General features: G+C 39.8%; 1 protein-coding gene across 4 annotated transcripts in view; it reads right to left on the bottom strand.

Moving 5' to 3' along the window:
• Window positions 1-2480: 2480 nt before the first annotated feature.
• The window catches only part of GPM6A (glycoprotein M6A), a 347633-nt gene continuing 327087 nt past the window's right edge, over window positions 2481-23026 (bottom strand). For all 4 annotated transcript variants that reach the window (XM_006131600.5, XM_006131599.5, XM_075930227.2 and 1 more), the window contains 4 exons: window positions 22638-22791; window positions 19435-19511; window positions 18535-18600; window positions 2481-4613 (listed from right to left, as the gene is read on the bottom strand). In XM_006131600.5, the coding sequence (XP_006131662.3) occupies window positions 4461-4613; window positions 18535-18600; window positions 19435-19511; window positions 22638-22791 (450 nt within the window). In that variant the 3' untranslated portion in view covers window positions 2481-4460. The remainder of the gene's footprint in view (window positions 4614-18534; window positions 18601-19434; window positions 19512-22637; window positions 22792-23026) is intronic.

Below are 23026 nucleotides of genomic sequence, written 5' to 3'. Positions count from 1 at the left end.
GTTGTATACCTTTTTTCCTCCCTGTCTTATGTTACTGATGCTCCACTGTTGTGAGGTCAGCTAAGGTAATCATCATTACAGAAATAATTATGCACTTGTGAACAACATTAAGTAAGTACTGAACACAAATATTAATGGATAGTTTTAATCAGTTGTCATTATTGATTTAGCATTAGTTGAACCAGTTATAAACTTATCTTTTGCATTTAAATTACTTCGCAGATAGATACTACACACACAAGGATTAAAGTCTCTGACAGTCATTGTAATGTCTGTTAGTATTGTAATGCCATTGCCCTCATCACCATCAAATACCTGAGTGAATAAGAGTTCACAATAGTTATGTCTTAATATGTCCTGCATATGCATAAGAACTGGAATGTTTGTGCTGCTCTTTTTTGTTTAAAAGTTTCTGATATTGAATCTCCTCTTAGGGATCTTTTGGTAGATTCATAGAACCTTTCATCTGAATCCTTCTTACGCTGTCAGACTTTGCTTGTTCTTTCCATAGTTCAGGCATCCCTGTCTCTCATGCAGTTTGCCAGATTGGCTACCTTACTGTGTTTTTATACGTTAACTTTTTTTTTTTTTTTTTAAACAAGGGTAGGTTGTTTACTTACCACTCAATCCTCAAATTGGGGATTGCTTTGTATTGCTTTTCACCTGGTTCTTACCATTTGAACCTGCAATCAGCATCACTCTTGGGGTCATTGGAATATACACGCTTCCCCACTGCATCAAGAAGCAATTACCAGGAAATGCACAGAACACTAGACTGGCTGAAAAGTGTACCACATTGTGAATACTGCTTCTCACAATTTAAGAAAAATCAGGTTTTTGTTAACCAATGATTAAATAAGATTTAATGTGGGGCTTGTGTTGTAGGCATTTCTTTGTCTTAAGTGATAGTTCTTTCCACTAGCATTTACGGAGTGATACTGTTCTAGGTCTTTTGATTCATAGATGTTGTTTAAACACCTAGGCTATGTCTAGACTACAGGCCTCTTTTGAAAGAGGCTTTTCTAAAGAATCTTTCAAAAAAGCTTCTTTCGAAAGAGATTATCTAGACAGCAACCACTATTTTCGAAAAGAGAGCTGCTGTTTCAAAAGACAGCCCCCAGGCAGTCTGCATGGACTCTTTCAAAAAAGCACTGTTTGCATTCAATAATGCCTTTTTTCGAAAGAGCACTTTCGAAAAAAGGTTATTCCTCGTAAAATGAAATTTTCTGCAGTCAAAAAAACTGCCGTGTTCTTTTGATTTAATTTTGAAAGAATGCAGCTGCAGTCTAGATGCCACTTTTTTTGAAAAAACTCTGTGGTCTAGACACACCCCTACTTGGCTTCTGCTAGCTTTTTAGAAAGTGTATTTGGGGATTTTTTCTTCTCTAAAAGATGAACTCTTGCCCAAATATTTTGAGAGTGGAATCTGATGTTCAATATTTGAAATGCCCAGCTGTTCTGATTTGGGAAACTGATTATTTGTAGTTTGAGTAGCATTTCTCAAATTTCTATGAGCTCAGTTCTGCCTGAAAGATAGACCTTAGTCTTGCATGACACTGAATTGATTCCTTTACCTACATGTGATTCAGGAGAGGGGTGCCATTTAAAGCAGGTGGGTTAGTTGCTTCCCCAAAATCTGAATTTGTTTACACACTCCCACTTTTCATAGATCTGGTGCTTGATTAGGTCTTCCACATTTGAATCACACATGGAGGCAGGAATATCCCTCTTCATTTTTTAATGTTTTGCAATGAGACATTTTGATCATAAGGTTGACTTGGATATATATTACATTTGAATTGCAGTAGCGTTATAGAGGTGACATTCAAAAAAAATCAGTTAGATGGGATTTGTTCTTACAGTTTCTGCTAAGATAATGATTTCCCAGGGTCATTTAAAGGAAGACTGTACAAAGAAAACTGAAAATAGACTAATGAGACTAATCCTGTGATAGCAGGGAGATGGGACTATACTGCTTAACAATTAGAGCTGATTTTGAATGAATTTTTTTTATTAAAATACTGATTTATCAAAACTGAAAATAAGTTAGCAAAGCAGGGTTGGGAGAGTTAAATTTTCAGAGCTCCAAAAACCTAGTGGAAAAAAAATTAAATTGCCAAAACATTTCATTTTTACATTTTTTTAAAATGAAAAATTTCTGTTTTCTGGCTCTAAATGTTCTTTCCTTTTGAAACATTAGCTAATTAGACTGAAAAAAAAAGAAAAAAAATTGATATTCTAATGAGATTGTTTGACATTTATCACCACATTCTGACTGACCTGCAACAAAAGAAACCCTGGAGTTTTCAATTGAAAAATATTTTAACAATTTTCATCTCAATTTGACAAGGAAAAAATATTTAACTTTTAAAAACATTCACAGGATGAACAAATTATTTTGCACTCAGCTCTACTAACTAGTCTTTCATGTTTAGATTCATACTACACATACAAAAGAAAAACACATCAAGGACTACTGATAAGTACACAAAGTACACAAGTGTGTTTATTACATTTTCGCAAGCACTTTGTTCTACATTTCAAAAACGCCACCATCAAGCTGTTGGCACATTTATGTACAAAACAGATTAATTGTAATGCCTGCTACAAAGCATTCTTTGTGAAAATACAAACTCTAATACCAGAGAAAAGCTGAAAGCATCAACATCATTACATGAGTTTGAAAGACAGTTTTAAAAATCATCACAAACTGTTTAGGACACAAAACTGAAACACTACAATATAGAATCCAAAAGAGGTTCATAATACTTTTTGCAGAACCGGTACTGCACATACCAGAAAACTCTTGACTTCGTAAGACAGTCTAAGTGTAAAAAAACAACTGAAAGAAACAAAAGAAAAAAACCCAAATCAATTATCTAATACTACTTAATGCATAACCATGCCACAGATAACTATAGTATTACCTTCTATTTACTACAAGAATTGTTAAAAATTACTGATGATACATGACTAGGAATAGTACAAAGAAGAGTTTTACTCAAGAATTTTTATTAGTAATGCACTTACACTGAGAGAATTCACAATGGTCCAATAAGTGCACAAAACTATCTAGGATTTTTAACACTGACAAAAATGTCTTGTCAGGATACATCACTTTAAAAGACAATTTACAGCATTCTTGTAGCATTAGAAATAGGCAAAAAAAAAAAAGCAAAAGCAAAAACAAACACCTAATTTGGTCCAATAATACTGATTTTTCTAGGTTTTTTTTCATACAGGTACTTCTTTCAAATTTATGACTCACCTTCCTGCTAATATTTGCTTACTCAAAATAAAGGTTCAGATATATTTCTATGCTTCCAAACAATACGCTCTGAAGTGATCTTTTCTCTTACTTTCACATAATGCAGGTAAATCGGTATGTGCAGGAAAGCTGCAAGTCAAGCTGTTGCATTATGGAAGCCTCCTTGAATATATCACATTCAATATCTATGTAGTTCAGACAGGTGCAATCCATTAAAATTTTTAAAGCAGGTAAAAAGACTTCTGACTTGTAAGGTTGCTGTATTTTTGATATAGCACTTTCATAAATGTAGCTAAGCAGTAATTGCTCACATCAGCACATGAACAGCTCCAATTCAGCATAACCATTGTTGAATTACAAAGATCATTCTGCACAAACCTACGTTTAGCTAATATCACTGTTAACATTTGTCTATATACTGTAACTCTTTAAAGGTAACCGTGGTATAACATCCTTTAAACAGGCAAGAGGCCATGCATTATTAGCACCACGGTCTGCATGCTCACAATATAAACAGGAATACTCACCAATACAACTTCTGAAAGAGAATATTTTTTAAGAACATCAAGAATAATACAATGTTAACAAAGATAAGAAGCACTTTTTTTTACCTACTATTACAAATTTAGAAATTGCACCTTTGATAGTTTAAAATGTTCTTAGGACCCCCAATCAAGATGGCCACTGGTCCATCTGGCAAGACTTCCAAATATGAAGGAAACTCATCCGAGTGTTTTCTCTAAATATAGTACATAATGTGCAATGGTCCCTTTGACATATACCTGTAGTTAAAGTATTTACTGAAATTAAAACTAAAAAGTATAAAAAGCTATTTTTCCAAAACCATATAAGAAACAATGCAAAAGGTATTATGCATAACACATACAAAGTGATTAAAAAAATCAAACACATCTCCGTATTTGACAATAGTTAGTATCCTCAATTGAACAGAACTAATTTGTTTAAGAGGATTCAGGAAAGGCTGTTTAGGAACTTTGCAGTAGAGAATGGTCACACAAACTACTAACTAATTAGGAAACCAAGTGCTAGACAACCAAAAATTGTACCTGGGTGATTTACAAGTCACCCTATTTTTTGTGAGAAGCACTTTCTTTTTGTTTTTAAAATGATTGGATGGCCTTTAGTTAAACAACAAAGCATTCAAATGTTAGAAAGTAAGACAAGATTTCTCTTATGTGTATGCATTGAGCCGCTCTTTAGAGCGGGTAGAATGAATGTCATGAAGCTCTTGCTCCTCCTTTGACTTAATATCTTCATACTTTTGCATTCTGCAAGCATCTTTCACATAGGCCCAGTTAGCAGACAGAACCATGAGATAATGAACCTGTAAGAGAGGAGATAGGGAGTTAGTAACTAATTTCATAGAAACAAATATATTCAAAGTTGAAAAACTAATTGAAAAACTAAGGTCAAGATTTTTGAGGGGGATGAAAATGCATCAAGCAGAGCAAGTCAGGGAGCAGCATGCAAAATCATTGTAAAGCTCATCTTTGCACTCCACTGATTCAGAGACTATTCTGTGCATGACTTATTTCCTCTGCAGTGTGCTAGCAGCTCCTAGCCTGCTCTAATTTACATTTCATCACAATGGCCACAAAGCCAAAATCATTACAGAGGAATAGCATGACATAAGGGTATCCTAGGCATGCCCTCTTTCCCCTTTTTGCTAGCAGTAAGAAGAGCTAAAGAGCCCCTTCTTCGGCCCCACATCACTAGTTCAATGAGGTCAACGTAAGGTACAGGTGTTTTTTGATTAAGGAGAAACTGTGCACACTCAAGTAGCTGCCCATATATCTGCTTGGCTGCAGGCTTTTTAGAAAGACAAGAAATGCTTGAGGAACTGCCCTAAGAGGCAGAACTTGGGAAGCTAGTAGAAACAACTTTAGAGAGGGCAATGAGACAAAGCCATCCTGAATTTTCTTGATACCTGCGACTTATCCTTCACCCTCACCTACAAAGCAGCAACAGGAGAGGCTCATCTGTAAAGCAAACTTTCATATTAACTATTGGCTTCAAGAGCAAACAGTAGCTCTTCATAGCTCCATGCAGTTCACTTGCCTGCACTAGCGACAACAAAAACCAAAGAATTTTAACTCATCCATGTTCCCTCAGAAAAAGCACAAGAAAGGTGCCTATGCAGTCACTCTGAGTAACATATGCCAGGGTTGCTGCTGACATCTTGGTTGTCTGGGTCACAGGGGTGCTGAACGCTGTTTGGTAGGGTTACAAATGAGTGTCTCAAAATTTTATAATTAGCCCACTGCAGGGTGTCACTAAGTGTCTTGTGGTAAACCAGTCTGCTCTGTACTATGAGCTCCAAGGTAAGTACTATAGGCACACTAAGCACTAGGCTACCGTTTCCAACTCTCCATGAGTTTCCCCAAACCTTGCTGTTTAGACTGCCAGAAGAGCCTAGGCACAAATACGTTGATGGTTACAGTACACAAACCAAACAGCAGTATCTATGCCAGCGCCATGAGGCAGTTCAGTACAAGATATGAAGGTGGATGCCAGCAATATTCTCTCCAGCCACACCTGTCCCAGGAAAAAAAAAAAACCACACACACTCTGGCCTACAGATCCCACTGCCAGAAATGAATCCTATTATTCATATTATCATTGTCTAACTGTCTTCTTGGTTCTCCTGAACATTAGTGTCACGCACTGCAGGTCAAGGGCCTGGGTCTGCAGCATTTTCTGTAACCACCTATGGGGCAGACAATCAGCAAATCATGAGCTCCAGGGACCGCCCATTCTAGGATGAGCCACCCACAGAGTGCCTGACTGACAGAATATTCCCATCTCCTCATTGGTCTTGGTAAACTATGATTCCTGATCCTGGCTTTAGTCCTGGCCCTGATACCCAGTTTCTGACACTCAGTTCCTGCCCCTGAATTGACCCATGACTGATGCCTGATGTCGGAGTCAGCTGTAAATAGTAGGCTGGCAGCCCATGACCCAGCCCTGACATGCCTCCAACCAGCTTCTTCCTGTTTCAATGCAGCCTCTGGGTCCCCAAGACTGGTTTACTCTGACCTCAGGATATTACTTCCTTTTCCTGCACTCTTAGCATTCTGGCTGGATTAACCAGAGGCTAACACACAGAAGAATACTGAGCCAGAAGGTTTCTACAATACTCTGCAGATTGCCCTGCCTCCCTGAAAATGCTTTTCAATACCATTATCAGGACAATATGCTGCAGGAATCTAATTTCTCCAAGATTATGGAGTTGACTTTAGTTATTTCTTGTAATGAAAAAGATGCCAAAGCATTCTAGGTAGCAGGGACTGGAATCAGTATCTGGTCAAATACAAATTAAAGATGGTCGCTCTGGGACTCGTAAATGCTTACAGATGAATAGGGATACTTCCAACAATCTGGAAGTACCTCAAATTCATAGCGGGGTATGATACTTTCAAATGTACGACTTCTTGTTTGGTGTGGCAGCAGCACCACATTTTTTTCCCACAACCTCTTTGATGGCAATTCTGGACTGCCTAAACAGAACTGGATTATTTTTTTGTTTAAGCAAAAGGAAAATCTCCAGTTAGACTCAGCTTCAAGACAAACACATATCAAATCCTAGTTGAGACATATGATTGGGTTGGAAGGGGCACACCATACAGGATTTCATAGTCAGAAAACTGTGGTCTCCCCAAGCACCACAAATATAAATCAATGAGCCTATACTAGGAACGTTCATGAGCTCTGTATCCCAAAAGTTGGTGTTGATTCAAATGGACAACAACAACTGTGTTGAGAAATTTTGCAGATTTGAGAGTGGGCATTGTGCCACAATTTCTGATCATCATTTAACTGGCATGGAGGAAGATCATGCTTGCAGTCAGAGTTAATTCATGCTAGATATTCACAAATGCTTTCTGAATCAGGGGAGTGCTGAATCAAATAAGGAATCCTAGTGATGGATCTCTGCCACTTAACTAAACAAGCAGCCTTCATTCACCTCTGTTAGTAAAACTCCTGGCAACGCTCAGACACAACGGTTTGGTAACCCTAATCACTCTATTACAGACCAGCATATTAGCTTGCAACTTTATTGATCTGCAGTTTTCCAAAAGAAGAGTCTGTCCCAGCACCCAGGCAATTGCTCTTCTCTAATCTGGAAACCTATCCCTGAAAGTTTGGCTTCAAACAACATAATACACCATTGGCATGGAGTATCTGAGGAATGGTGCTCAAGTCCTCCTGGACATTTCATTTTCATCTAACAGGACTTGTAATTAGGAAAGGTATGCAATGTAGTGAAAACAAGTCACATGCACATTTTTATGTGATTGACACATAAATGGTTGAGCTTCTTTGCAAATTCAAGACTAATTTGAAGACTAACCCCCCTCCATTTGTCCTATCATGAATTATTCAAAAGTGAATGAGTGTCTTTAAAGCCCCATGTTAACTAAAACATAGGTCTGATACTCTAGAAGCTCTCCTGTTAAAAATCACAGTCTTCAGAGAGCCTATAAAAAGTTCATATTGAGCACAAATTTATTTAAAAGGTTATTTCCTAATGTCAGTAACTTAAGCATGTACAAATAAATAAAATTCTGGATCTGACGACTGAGCCTCAACATACCGTAATAAAGTGGAGGTTTATATAGATGCAACTAGATTAATGTTTCAGTATGATGATGGAGTTCATTTTAAATGGGCCTACATCACTACCACTATTCTTCCATGCCTAAATGTCCACAGACTCATAGAACTCCAAGGGAAATGAGAGGTCATCTGTTCAAGTCCCCTGCATTCATGGCAGGAATAAATATCTATACCAACTCTGGCAGCTGTTTGACTAATCTGTTCTTAAAGGTCTCTTAGGATGGAGATTCCACAAACACTGTAGGCAATATATTCCAGTGATTAACCACCCTGACAATTAGGAAGGCTGTCCTAATGTCCAACCTAAATCACCTTTGCTGCCATTCAAAGACATTACTACTTGTTCTAGTCTCAGAGGTTAAGAAAAAGGATGTTCTCCCTTCTCCTTGTAACAATTTTATCTACTTGAAAACTATTACATGTCTTTCCCAGTCTAAACAAACTAACATTTTTCAATCTTTCCTCATAAGTCATATTTTATAGTTCTTCATTTTTTGTTCCTCTTCTCTATGACTAGGAGACAGACCAGATTTTCTGAAATATGGTGCCCAATCAGCACAAATTAGAGTGAAGAATTTTGTTGTGTGTGTCTTGCGTACAACATTCCTGCTATCATACCGTATAATTATATTTGCTTTTTTTTTTCCAACAAAATGTTATATTTTTTACTCTCATTTAGCTTGTGATCCATTAGGACTCCCAGAACCCTTTCTGTAGTACTCTTTCCTCAAAATTCATTTCCCACTTTCTAATGTGTGCAACTGATTTTTCTTCCTATGTTGAGTATTTTACATTTGTACTTACTGAATTTCTTATTTTTCACCCCGGTATATGCAAGTTCCCAGGGAGCCTGGCACATGCAGCTACCCGGAACCCCAGTGTGTCGTGAATGTGGTTGCCAGGGGTCCCAGTGCCAGGCTGCCCTGCGGAGACAGGGCAGCGGGGCAAGCAGGAAGTGGGGAGCCTGCTGGGAGGCCAACAGCCAGGCTGGCAGGTCGGTGGCAGGGGTCCAAAAAAAGGGCTCCCTTGGTCTGTCAGAATGCCTCATCTGGGCCCAGCCAGATCCCGAGGGTGCCGGACCAGATCCAACCTGTATTTTCTATGCCATTCAGCACATTGTCCCTGTTCTTACCTTGAACAGTTCCTAGAGGTTCTAGTTGGAGCACAGTAAAGCCATTAGGAAGTTTTATTTCATTTGACACCTATTTCCTAGGTTACACTGATACTAAAGAGGCCACGTCTCAATAGCCATCTAATTGCATTTCCTACTTCTACAATCTGGCTGGTCTAAATCTAGATGACCATGTCAAGAATCATTCAGTCTAAAGCAGGGATGTTACATTTTGAGTAATTGACTAATCAAATAGTCGATAGGGTGTCTCCGCCTTTGAAATGTAGCGATAGCCTAGGGCTGTTGCTACACTTCAAAGGTGAAAGTGATGCACAGGGCCTGGAGTCAGCTGGGCACTCCCCTGCCCACCCTGGCCTCCCTGCAGTGCTGCCACTTTGAAAAGCCATAGGGAGCCCGTCATCAGGCTCACCCTGGCATTTCAAAGCAGCCAGCGCCCCGTGGCAGCTGGGATCAGTTGGGGACTCCCCTGATGACCCTGGGCTCTGTGTGGCACTGCTGCTTTGAAACACCATGGAGAGCCCAGCATCAGGGTTCCATGCAGCGTTTCAAAGCAGCAGTGCCACATGGAGCCTGGGGTCAGTGGGATAGTCCCCAGCTGATCCTGGGCTCCATGGGGCACTGCTGCTTTGAAACGTCATGTACAGCCTGGGGAAAACCCATCTGGCCCTGGGCTGCATGTGGTGTTTAAAAGCGACAGTGTGGCATGGAGCCCAGGTGCTGGCCTCGGGCTCCATGTGGCACTGCTGATTTCAAGTTCTGCCCTTCCCCCCTCCCTTTGCTGCCTCTTTCTGATAGAGGCAACAAAGGGGGGGACAGGGACTAGTCAACTAGCCTGTTAACTAGTCAATCACATCCCTAGTCAGAAGCAGGGCCACTTCAACAGTCTGCTCCAAGGATATTTCAGCTTCAGAAATATGCAAGGTAGCACATGGTCCTCATTCCATAATGAAGACTTATTGTTTTCATTTATTATGTAGGGAGATACTCTGTTTCAGACTTTCACTACTTGTGCAGGGGAGTCCAGACTCTTCTGTCCCCTAGAGTCAGTTTATTTTTGGATGTCCCTTAATTGAGTTACCTGACATTTTGAAAATCTTCTCCCTAAATGTATCCTATAAGCTTTTCATGGTATAAGGCTGTTTTGGGGGGAACTACTCTACTCATCACTCAATTTGCATAGTGGTCTTGCTGTAGTGTTACGGTTCAGACCTTCTTCAGACCTTCTTACAACAATATGTAAAACCACTTCCTCTCCAGGAAGAAGAATCCTATTCAGCTGGCATCACAAGACAAGGGGAATTACATATCTTGTAATTCTGCTTCTCTGCAAATAATATACAGGCAGTCCCCAGGTTACATACAAGATAGGGACTGTAGGTTTGTTCTTAAGTTGAATTTGTATGTAAGTCGGAACTGGTACATATTGTAGGGGAAACTCTAGCCAAACATTTCTCCAGAGCTCAGTTTTATTCTCCCACACCTCACTTCCCTCAGTCCTTTATTCTCAAGTTGAGGTGTTTGCTGAGAAAAGCCGCTCTGCGTCTCCCTGGTCTGCTGGGGGCGGGGGCACTAGCTTCGCGTCTCCCTGGTCTGCTGGGGGGAAGCAGCTAGTGTGGGGTTGCCTCACCCCGTTTGTAAGTAGGGATCCGATGTAAGTCGGATCCATGTAACCTGGGGACTGCCTGTACTGCACCATTCTAACTTATTTAACTATCATTCCTCAGAGATGGGAGACATATCAGTTTGTGTTGGTATTTATGTATGAACCTTTTAATGTTCTTTTTAGTAGAATACTTCCTTCAATTAAATTAATATTTATTTTATACTGTTTTAGCATCCCTTTGCTTCCTATTCATTCAGGTAGTGACAGGAAAGTTCTAAGAATGAAAGTTAAAGATACAGGATGGTGCATAACCAGAGAAAAGCATAGCTGTTTCTTATTCCTCTCTGTTATCACTGTCCTTACGAGACAAAAAGCTTTTAGAGCATGAGAATTCTTACCAGTCCAGTCCTTGAATACTGCACTCCAGAGTGAGAATCGTGCAAGACGACAGATTACTTTTCTCTTTCCAGAAGAGCTGTAGTGTTATTTTTATATCACACACCAATTAAAAATAAACAGGTACTTCTATATAATTATAATAACTTGCAAACAGACCCATTCATTTTTCAAGCTGGAACATAGAACTGCATATGGATGACTGAGTAAGTAATTGATTTATAAACAAAAGCAACTGTATCCTTAATGCACATCTCTGAACTTAAAAAGTAAGGATGCTAGAGAGCAGAAAGGATCAAATGATTTTGCTTTACACAATAAATTTACAGCAGCACGTATTTCCCAAACTTATTTCATGCCAGAAATTTAGGTTCTCCTATACTTAAGCAGCTTGTACATAGATGAAGTTAGCACTTATGAACAACTCTTTTCTTTTGTGGTAAGTCTAACTCTGCCAATCATATAAACACATTAAACAAAAGTCACATTCCTTTTCAGGCAGGCTATGGAGGTGGAAACAAATCTGCACATTAGGGATGTTAAGAACTAGTCGACTATCCGAGGCAGCGTTCAAAGGGGCAGCACCACATAGCTGAGCCCAGGATCAACTGGGTGGTGCTGCAATGCGTGGAGCCAGGAGTCAGCTGGGCCCAGGCTCAAGCGCAGCATTTCTGCAGAACCTGGGAATAGCTGGGAGCCCCCAGCTGACCCCGGGTTCTGGGGAAATGCCACACAGAATCCAGGGGCAGCTGGGGACTCCGCAGCTGATCCTGGATCCAACTGAAATGCCGTGCAGAGCCCAGGATCAGCTGGGAGTCCCCAGCTGACCCCGGCTCCGCGTGACATTTCAAATTGGCAGCGCAGCATAGAGCCCGGTGTTAGCAGGGGACTCAGCTATGCGGTGCTGCCCCTTTGAACGCTGCCTCGGATAGTCGACTAGTCCTTAACATCCCTAATGTGTAGATTTGTTTCCACCTCCCTAGCCTGCCTGAAAAGGAATGTGACTTTTGTTTAATGTGTTTACATGGTTGCCAGCGTCCCCCGCTGGGGACTCTTGTACATTTCAAAGCTGGCACACTGTGTGTAGGCCGGAGTCAGCAGGACTTCCTGCTGGCCCCGGGCTGCCCGCAGAGTTCTGCATTCCGAATGCCGAAGTGCCTATCGACTACTCAAGTAGTCAATGGAAATTCCATCGACTACTCGACTAGTAAATTAATGGTTACTTAACATTTTTACTGCACATGTGAAGTAATTTGGCTCGTGCAGATATCCCTGTATTCAATGGTAGTAATACAATAGAGTATAGTACACACAGTACTATATATGTTCTTAAAAATACTTCTAAATCACTCAGTCATTGTGATCACAGAACATGAAGTGTAATTCTTAATGACTAGTGAAATAACTCAAAGCACATGTGAATTTTGAAGTAGTTTTATTAATCTGTAGCTTTGAAAAAGACTGGCCTTCAAATATCAATGATCTTGTTAAATAGCAATGATCTTGTTAAAAAGTCTGCACTCATTAATAGGAAAGATTCATCACGGTTTCTAATAGGCAAGAAAACTGCCAAAGCAAGAGAGATGTATTTTAATTATACTGCACCTTTATTAAATCACTTGGGAACTACCCAGCACTAATGCTTACTGTGCAGGCCATCTTTCTTTCTTTTTAGAGGGCTGTAACCAGCCCTTCACTCCTCCTGTAAGTCAGATATGAGCGTTAGGGGCTGGGGGGAAAAGAGTTGTCTCCTTGCTGTACTGCTCATTCGGAGCTCCAAGCATATTCCCAGCTTCTTTATGGGATGCCTTCCCCATAATCTATGTCCAATTCCAATTCACTGCATGAGCAATCAGAACTAGGCACTGAGAGCTTTATACCAACAGATCAGTGGTGGATTTGGGGCAGGCCGAGCAGGATGGCCGCCCCGGGCCCCATGCTTGCAGAAGCCCCGCGCATGTGCCGTGGCGCATGCGCTGTGTCAAAGGGGGGAGGAGGCGCGAAATTGTGCTGCCCGGGGCCCTATGGCTCTCTCCTCCGTCCCTGCATCAGATAGCAAGGATTTCCTCACCAGTCACCTTCTATTGTGAATCCAGGGTCCACAGTGGATAATTCAGAGGGATGGATAATGAGTTGTGTCCAACTCATTGCTTTTTGATGCTGGCTGAGCTCTTTTCCTACTTTTCCACATGGAAAATTAAGGGTTTGTCTACAAATTCCACACTAACGCAATGTAAATTTTAGTTCATGCTAGCATGTTGCATATTAATTGTGGACCCTCCTGGCATTCACTAAAAAGTTGCATGTTAATGTAGTACTGGCTAAAACAGGATGTGTAGTTAGTGTGCAACATGTTAGTGCACACTAACATTTAAACTCCTTCAATTTAGATTAAAACACTGTGTAAACAAGCCTTAAGGAAGGCTGAAAAGAATTCAGAATGGTGCCTTAAATTTGACAGGAGACCATCTGCTACTTGCACATGAGACAGGAAACTACTAGGGTCTCTGCAAGCATAAAGCTTAGACGTTAGATGCAAAACTTCCAGTATCACGACCTGCCTGATGGATAGAGAAAAAAAGAGCATATTCCCACATTTACATCAGAGAATGCAATGGAAACTTATGTTTCATGAACAAAACACACAATGTAGTGGCATGAATGTATCTGAAACAGCATTTGTTACTTGCTATCCCTTCAAGGCTGCTGTGCTGCTTTCAGTTGTTAATCCAAATTCTGTCCCGATTACATGCACACAATCCGCACAGGCAAAAATTTATCCTTTGTTCTTAGCGTCCAATAATCTTAATAATTTTCTGTTTGACCAACTGCATGCAATAGTGGTCCAAAATGACATCATGTATAACTCTAATCTCTCTACTGCTGCCACAATTGCACGCACTGATTTTTATGGAAATAATGGTTCATGGAAAAATTTACTGATTTAAAAAATCCAAGTTAGCTGACTGAATAAAAAGTGAGAGTGAACATGGAATGGCAGAAAAGAATACAAACAAATAGGCTCTCTTGGTCAAGCAATTCTGCGAGTGACAAAGAAAAAATCTGCTAAGCAGGGGGTTTGGAATAAAAAAAAACATGATAATATCCCAGTATTGGTGAGCTGTGTAGGTGCTTAGAAGTGTCAGTAGCAACACATGCCAGTACACAAAGGGTAGGTAAAGAACCATACACCCACACTACCACAACATACCTCAGTGGGCTCTCAAGTACTATGGTCAACACTGGACAATTTATCCTCATCATATCTGCTCCATTCACAACATTGTATTGCTCTTTCCTGCCTAATGCATCACAGGGAAGGAGGGACTCAGCCCCCTATTCTCTACCCAATTTAGAGGATCTGCTTAAGGTTACGAATAATTTAGCCTATAACCTTTTACACAGATGCCTGGAAACCTGTATTAGTCTTTGCATAAATATCTAAACAGTTTAAATATTATTTTCCCTTAAAATAATGTGTTCCTACTAGAAATGCTCCTTTCTCCTCACCTTCTTTGCCATATCATCTAGCTCTTAAAATTTATTTCCTACTTTGGTTAATATTTTTACTTTCAGAAAATTAAAAATTCTAGGACAACCGCAAATAATGCATTCACTTGCTTCAATACCTACTTAGAAAGTTACTCTCTTCAGTTAATGAATTGGGGAAATGTCAGAAAATATACGATCTTCTCTATTGAATATATTAAAACTTTCTCCTATTATTTAGAGTGTTCTGTCTACAAATTTAACTTGAAATTATTGGCCATATATAAAATAATATTTCTTTGGCAAAGTGGTAAGAGAAAAACACTTAGTTAATTATTTTTTCTCCAAGTTGCATCAGATCTTTCTGGAAATACCTGCTGTCACTTTGGGTTCAAACAGGGTTTATCTGCAGCTGTTCAGTGATGGTGACTGCTTTTGGGCTTAAGCATCCAATCTTTCATGTTTGAAAAAATCAGTACTATTTAAAGCCTTTATGTCTGTGAAAAAAACTTTCAGAGTGAGAGCCAAGTATAAACTGATATAATTATATGGACTTGAATCTGTCAACTTCTGAAAATAACTTTAAGAGAAGTCTGAGCTTCCTTAATACAGGCAGTCCCCGGGTTACGTACAAGATAGGGACTGTAGGTTTGTTCTTAAGTTGAATTTGTATGTAAGTCGGAACTGGTACATGCTGTAGGGGAAACTCTAGCCAAACATTTCTCCAGAGCTCAGTTTTATTCTCCCTCACCTCACTTCCCTCAGTCCTTTATTCTCAAGCTGAGGTGTCTGCTGAGAAAAGCCGCTCCGCGTCTCCCTGGTCTGCTGGGGGGGGGGGGGGGGGCGGGGCCCTAGCTTCGCGTCTCCCTGGTCTGCTGGGGGGAAGTAGCTAGTGCAGGGTTGCCTCACCCCGTTTGTAAGTAGGGATCCGATGTAAGTCGGATCCATGTAACCCGGGGACTGCCTGTACATTTCAATTAGATAGTGACTCTGACGCCTAACAATGGCACTATTAATGTATGCATAGCTTGCCATTTTGCTGCTGATCAAATTACACAAGAAAAATGGAGGACACATTCTCCTATAAAATCTGTGCATGCTGTCTCAGTTTGGCATTGTAAGTGAAATGAGCTTAAGTGGCTATTGTTTAGGGATCACCACTTAAAATGCATCCTGCCTAAACTCTCTTAACCAAACATCTGTTTTTAAAGAAAGATTAGAAGTAGTCATTCTTGAAAGTTATGTGATAGGAGTAACTAAGTCAGAAATACTATGTATTCTGTATGTGACTGACACATGAGCATAGGTTTTTTAAGCTGGGCTATTATGAGAGATAGTTACATTGGCTTAGTCATGAAAAGAGAAGGAGTGAGACATCATCTACTCCCCAAACATAGCCTGAATGTTATTTCAGGGTCAAATACATCCCCAACTCCCACTAAGATTATTTAGGTATGGTGGAGCCTATCAGTCTCTGCAGTCCCTGATCTTCCTAAGTCTGGAGTTGTTCTGCATCTTCCTTCCTATGTAGTCCTCAGGCTATATTGCATGCTTAATGGAAATCTCTCCTTTTTAGAGAAGGAGATATGCCATGGGGCAGAAGGTAAGACAGCCCCCACACTACAGCTTCTGTCACACAGAATGTGGGGAGAAATCAAATATGGAGATTTGAGGCTTGTTTTATGTAAGCGAGGGAGTCTGAATGAGAATCACCAATACAGAAAAATTGGTCACTTGGAAAAAGCAGGTTTGCCTCTAAGGAACCGAGTACAAAACACAGAAGGATTTGAACTTAGGAATCACAAAATCACTGTGCAGCCTCAGAATACTATTTCACAAGAGAGTTGTAATGATGAACTAGTTAATTTTTACAAAGTGATTCAAAAATTTAAATTATACGCAAGTTCTGTTTACTGTTATGTGAACTTTTAAATACTTATGAATGCTGCTCCTCGGGTCTTAAATACTTATCTAAACTAATGATCTTTCCACAAATTTCCCATAACTAAAAAATATAGCTTGGATCAGCCATACAATGGAAATATAATTTCGGCATTAGTGATTCTTCTTGATATAGGAAAGTTTGCTTTTGGAAGAGCTGAGAGTAAATCAGTAAGTGTACTATAAAGTACTAATCATTCTACTTACACAACACTTCTTACCTTGTAGCAATTAAATATAATTATAAACAATTAATCATTGTAATGCTATGTCACAGAACCAGGGGTAGCTAAATGTACTATATTGCAGATGCAGAAAACGAGACACATACATTGAATTTGAGAGAGGCCTACAGTTCACTGTGTTTCCCCCACCCCCTCTTTCTTTACCCAAAATAAAGGTGTAGCAGATTTTACAATAGGGGAACAAGGATGAAGTATTTAATAGCATTGGGACTGTGTCCAAAGAAAATCACTACTGTCAGTATATATTGATAAACATTGATCTCACTCAAACTGACAAAAATATTTCCATTGATAATAATTTACTTATCTGTAAATTTTAATTAAGAGAAGTGCACATTAAATTCACTGGTGTTTGATTTGAGGCAATTCACTATATATATTTTTATATATGATGCTGGCAGTTTTTGTTTCAAGAATATTATAAAGCTTTGCCTTCTTTAATTTCAGTTTCTACCGTCATTAAATAGTTAGTCTGATATCCTTAACACTGTCTGCTCCCTCATATTTCAAAATTTATTTCAGTGGTCTCTAAGGCTACGTCTAGACTGGCATGATTTTCCGCAAATGCTTTTAACAGAAAAGTTTTTCTGTTAAAAGCATTTGTGGAAAAGTTTGGCATGGATGCTTTTGCGCAAAAGCACTTTTTGCGGAAAAACGTCTGTGCCAATCTAGACGTGGTTTTACGCAAGAAAGTCCCGATTGCCATTTTTGCCATCGGGGCTTTTTTGCGCAGAATGGTTCTCAGCTGTCTACACTGGCCCTCTTGCGCAAAAACATTTGCGCAAGAGGGCTTTTTCCTCAATGGGAGAGTCATTGTATTTGCATTTGCAGTCTTACATTAGATCGTCAGTGTTCTTGCGCAAATTCAAAGCAGCCTGTGTAGACAGCTGGCAAGTATGCCAGTCTAGACGCAGCCTTTGGGTCAGACAAGAATGGGGCCCCACTGTGCTTAGCACTGTTCAGATACAAGATAGCAAACAGTCCCCACCCCAAAGACTTTACAATTGAAATAGCCATGACAGATGCAGGGCAAGGAATATGGTACACACATATACTTCATGACTAAAATAACACGTGATAGAGGTAATTTTTAGAAAATTTAGAGGGGTAAGGAGTGGGGGTAATGCTATTATGTTCATAGCAATAAATGGCAAAATTTCCACTGGATAAAAATCTGAGCACTCATGCTCTCCAACAATCTCTGCAATGTTGGTCATTTTAAGTGAAGCAACAGTAGGCAGGCATGTGCACACAGAGGACTCTATAGGGAAGAAAAACTTTGGTGGGATTGCTCTGGAAAAGCAGGATCTAATACAGCGATGGGCAAATATCAGCCCACAGAAGATTCCCAACTGCTAGGTTTACCTGCACAGTGTCAGGAACTGGTGATCACAGCTCCCATTTGCCATGAATCACCACTGCCAGACAATGGGAGCTGCACGAAGTGGTGTCCTGGTTTGTGTTGCTTCCCATCATTCCCATTGGTCAGGAATGGCGATCCGTGTGCAAATGGAAGCTGCGATCGCCAGCACCTGTGGCTGTGCAGGAAAATGTAGTGGCAGCAGCCCTCCAAGAGCTAACTTTGCAGAATCACAACAGCATTATTGCCCACCCTTCCAATATAAATAAAATAGCATTTTAAATGAGCAATTTTTAAAACAATAGCTAACAATATCCCTTTAAATTGTTATGCCTTATTTCTTGTAGTAATAGAATGCATTTTCCAGTTACTAATTCTACTGCTGACAGTAATATATAAACAGGATATGTCAGTGATTTAGATGTAGCTGTATGTTCAGGTGCAGTGTCTCCAATAGCTTACCATAGCAATGACAGCTGCTCCAGCTCCCGCAAGGGCCACAATGAACAAATGGAATGTCATGTTTAGCTGTAAAGGTGACAAAGAAAATAAATTTCATAGTAATAACTCTACATGGACACCAAAGTGTACGTAGATATGAAAATGCAATGCTTTTATTTTCAGTACACTGCACTTGAAAAATTTGAATAATGCTCTCTGCGGACAGAAACTCCAACCATTTTGTTTTCAAAATTGCTGCAGCCCACAACTAAGAAGATTTATGGCCCATGAAAGTCAATGGCAAAACTCGCATTCATTTCAGAAGGCCCAGGATTTTAGCCAGTATATTAATTTATTGGAGATATTACTTTTGCTTGTTAATGTTGTTTTCTTTTATTAAAATCATAATCTGGACTAAAAAATATGTTCTTTCCTCATGGAAAAATACAACAAATTGTGTAACTCCACCAGAGTTAGAGATTCTTACGCAAGTGGGACAAAAAAGGAGTAAAAACATTACTGCTCTGTTACAATATTACTGTAATTTCTTTCAACTCTTTGTTCTCTTTTGTCCCCAAAACAGAGTTTTTCAAAATTTCTTCTCACCATGTGGAAGATACGTATTAACCCTCAATAGAATCTCAAAAGAAAAGGTTGAAGGTTGAAAGGTTGTTTTTTTAAACCAAAAGTATCAAAATGGCATTACAAAAATAATAGCTGCAGAAACTATGTTGACGGAATTTGCTTTCAAAGGAAAAAAGAAAATGACTATTTTTCCCCTGTGCCCTCATTCTATCACTTTCTCTACAATTAAAGAGTTAAGTTTCATAGGAAACCATATATGCAAGTTACTTCTTACCAAAATGACATGTGAACTCAGAAAAATAATAATTAATAATAAAAATTAGCCCATTTATTCACCTCAGTAGATTCACACATCCTCAGGAAATTTTCAGACATGGTGCAAATCTTCTTTTCCTCTCCTATGGTTACAATTCCTGAAACACATAGAATATGCACTAGATTTAATATTCAAAGTATTCAGTAGATTTGTTCAAATGAGCAGGGGACATTAGGTAGACCAAAAACTGTGGCTCATATTTTACACAATACAAAAACAAACTCTTAGGTCTTGAGTAGCTCTATTTCTCTGTCATGATGCTGACATGTTGTCCTTTTTCTATAGAATAACTCCTTAACCCATTCTTTATATTTTTATTTTGGATTTAATTCACACCAACAGGTTATTAAAATATTAGAAAATAACTTTCACCAGTACACTTATTAGGCCTATTGGCGCATTCAAAAACATTCTCTATTATTATGCTGAAGAATGTGCTAAGGTCAGGATCCAAATTTGCTTACTTGGTGCAAAGCATCTGTTAGAGATTATAAAAGAATGTTACCCAGAGGTGTGCTTAATCATCAAGATTATGAATGCAGCTGCTAACAGTAAGGGGAACAAGAAGCTGCTATACTGTTTGCTTTAGCACATGACAAGATACTAAATCACAGACTAGTCTGTCGAAAACCACTGTTATTGTGGAAAATAGTAATGTTGCCTTCCCTGTAGGTGATCCGTGGGATTTTTGCAAGACTTGTAAACCAGATGAAAATAGTAAGAATTACATAAATTTAAAAAAAACAAAAAACAAACCCCAGTTGCGAATGTTAACAAAACAAAAGCCCCATGCAACATTTCCAGAGATAGGTATGACCTTTAAATGTTTCTCAGTTCACTTATCTTTTGGGGAGCAAAGTAAGTAGACCAGTTGTTACTGAATCATAGCAGTCCGAAATGGAGAGGAACATCCTCTTCTTCCAGATTAGGACAGAGGCCTGTTGCCTGGATACTGAGGCACTCTTTATACCCCTACTGCCAAACTAACAGGCAGACAAAAGAGCTACAGGAACAGGCTTAGAACGGACTAAGGCTACGTCTAGACTTCAAGCCTCTTTCGAAAGAGGCTTTTTCGAAAGATACTTTCGAAAAAGCCTCTTTTGAAAAAGAGCGTCTAGACTGCAAGCAGTACTTTTGAAAAAGCAAGCCGCTTTTTCGAAAGAAAGCAGCCAGGCAGTCTGGATGCTCTCTTTCGAAAAAGCCCTGTTTGCATTCAAGAACGCCTTTTTTCGAAAGAGCACTTTCGAAAAAAGTTCTTCCTTGTGAAATTAGGTTTTCCGCCGTCGAAAGAAAAGCCGCGTTCTTTCGATTTAATTTCGAAAGAACGCGGCTGTAGTCTAGACGCAGGTGAAGTTTTTTTAAAAAAAGGCTACTTTTTTCGTAAAAACCCTTGAGTCTGGACACAGTCTAAGAGACTAAGGCAGGAAGAGTACATACATTCTCCTTGAAAAGTACAAGCCGTATCCCCTGGCTACTCCCAGTGAGGCCACGTCTACACATCCAGGCTAAAGCTGAGATAAGCTATGCAACTTGAGCTACGTCAGTTGCGTAGCTTAAGTTGAAGTAGTTTATTTTGGCTTTTGGTGCTGTCTACACAGCAGGAAGACTGAGACACCGCTATTCCTCCTACTTCCCTTACTCTTCATACAATGAGGGTTACAGGAGTTGAAGTAAGAAGTCCTCCAGCTCAACATTATGTCAAAATAACTGCTTGTAGTATCGACGCGGACTTTGTTATTTCGGAATAATGCCAGTTAGTTTAAAGCTATGCCAGTCCCTCTGTCATCTACACCAGTGGTTTTCAAACTATGGGTCACAACCCAGTACTGAGTCATGGAGTAAGGCACTGGGTTGCCTTGCTATAGGGTGACCAGTGGCAGTGCTTATACAGGCTTCCTGCTTGATCTTGCCCTGCAGACTGTGCTGTACTCTGGAAGGAGCCAGCATCGGGTCTGGTTCCAAGGTCATTCCTATTGGTTGCTTGCACACCTCCTTGGAGCTGGATTTGGTGGTGGCTGCTTCCTTGGCACAATGTAGTCTGAGGACAGGCAGGAAGCCTGTCTTTAGCACCTCCACTGTGCCACTGATTGGGAACTGCTGGAGGTAAGCCTACCCCCAAATTCCAAGAACCAACCCCCTCCCCTAGTCCTGAGCCTCCACAACCCTGGAGGCTCATACTGCACCTATAAAACCTCAGCCCTGGTCCCACCCTTGAGTCTGCAGTTTCAGACAGAGCTTGCACTCTCCTGCCCCTGTCCAAAACTCTCTCCTATACACTGAACCCATCTACCTCATCCCCTGCCTGGAACTTCCTCCTGCATCCTAAATCCCTCATTTGCACCCCCACCTCAGAACTTGCACCCCCAGATAGAGTCCACACCTTAAACCCTTCATCCTTGATAGAAGTTTCCAGCTAATATGTGATATCACTGTGTATACAGAACAAAATTACATTTTCGCTCATTGCTAACTTTGTCTACTGCTGCCTCTACAATAAGTCTTTTTTTCAAGAATTACTTATTTCTAGTAGCCCCACCCTCTTACTGTATACACGAATTTCAGATTGTTTCCCTTATTTGTAGTAATTTGCATTTTTCCTGGTTGACTCTGTCATTCTTATTTCCTGTTCATATTTCTAATGTTTCTCATCCTTTTGCATGATTTCTCTATTTTCAGTAGTTTGCAATAACCCCAAATTTAGTGATGTCGATGAATTTAACTGATTTACCTTAAATCTGAACACCACTAAAATAACAGATATACAGAGTCTACGACTAGACTGCAGGGTTTTTTTTTGGAAAAAGATACGCAAATTGTGAACTGCAATTTGCATGTCTTTTTCACTTTTTTTCAGAAGAGGCTTTTCTGAAATTTGGCCCATCTACATGTGGCCAAATTTCAGAAAAACCTCCTCTTTTGGAACATCCCTTATTCCTCTCACTAAGAGGAATACAGGGATGCCTAAAGAACATGCCCGCTTTTTTTGGAAAGTGTTCTGAAAAAGCTAACACATTCCCAGCAGCCTAAGAGGGAAAAATATTTTCCTTTTTTATTTTTGATGGTCCATTTAAGTACATGTTCTGTACCTACCTGTAAGGTGTTAGACAACATTTTGGAAGTATCGAGGGTTTGCAGATAACATTCCAAACAAATATTTCAAAGAAGCTGCTTTATTAACTGGGGTGGAGTCTCAATTCATATTTAGCTTCCATCATTCACCTACCAAACTGGCGAAGGTCCAAGCAGAGATTAGCCCCTTCCACTAAGGTGGTATTTCGGCAAATGGTCCACAGATTGAAGTACATGTAAACAGGCAAAGAGGTGAAAGCTGTGACCCCTAGCCAGGCCAGCATGAAGACGTATGTCAGCATAATAAACTACAAGAAATACAAAGAGAGAGAGAGACAAACAAAACCAATAGAACATTTACAAATTTCTGAAACCAGAACAAAAGTCTATCAAAAATACAGAACCATACCCACCCAGAAGGCAGCATTCTCAATTATGTTTTTTGCTGTTTGAAAGTCCCATTACTTCCTTTAATTTTAACTGATGAGTCAGTTTGTGATCTGTCCCCAATAAGGGGCAGAGCACTATTGTGTTGCCTCTGGA

This window comes from Pelodiscus sinensis, chromosome 4 (assembly GCF_052426305.1).
Source record: "Pelodiscus sinensis isolate ZL-2025 chromosome 4, ASM5242630v1, whole genome shotgun sequence".
Lineage (NCBI taxonomy): Eukaryota > Metazoa > Chordata > Testudines > Trionychidae > Pelodiscus > Pelodiscus sinensis.
This window is presented reverse-complemented; position numbering and strand designations above follow the sequence as displayed.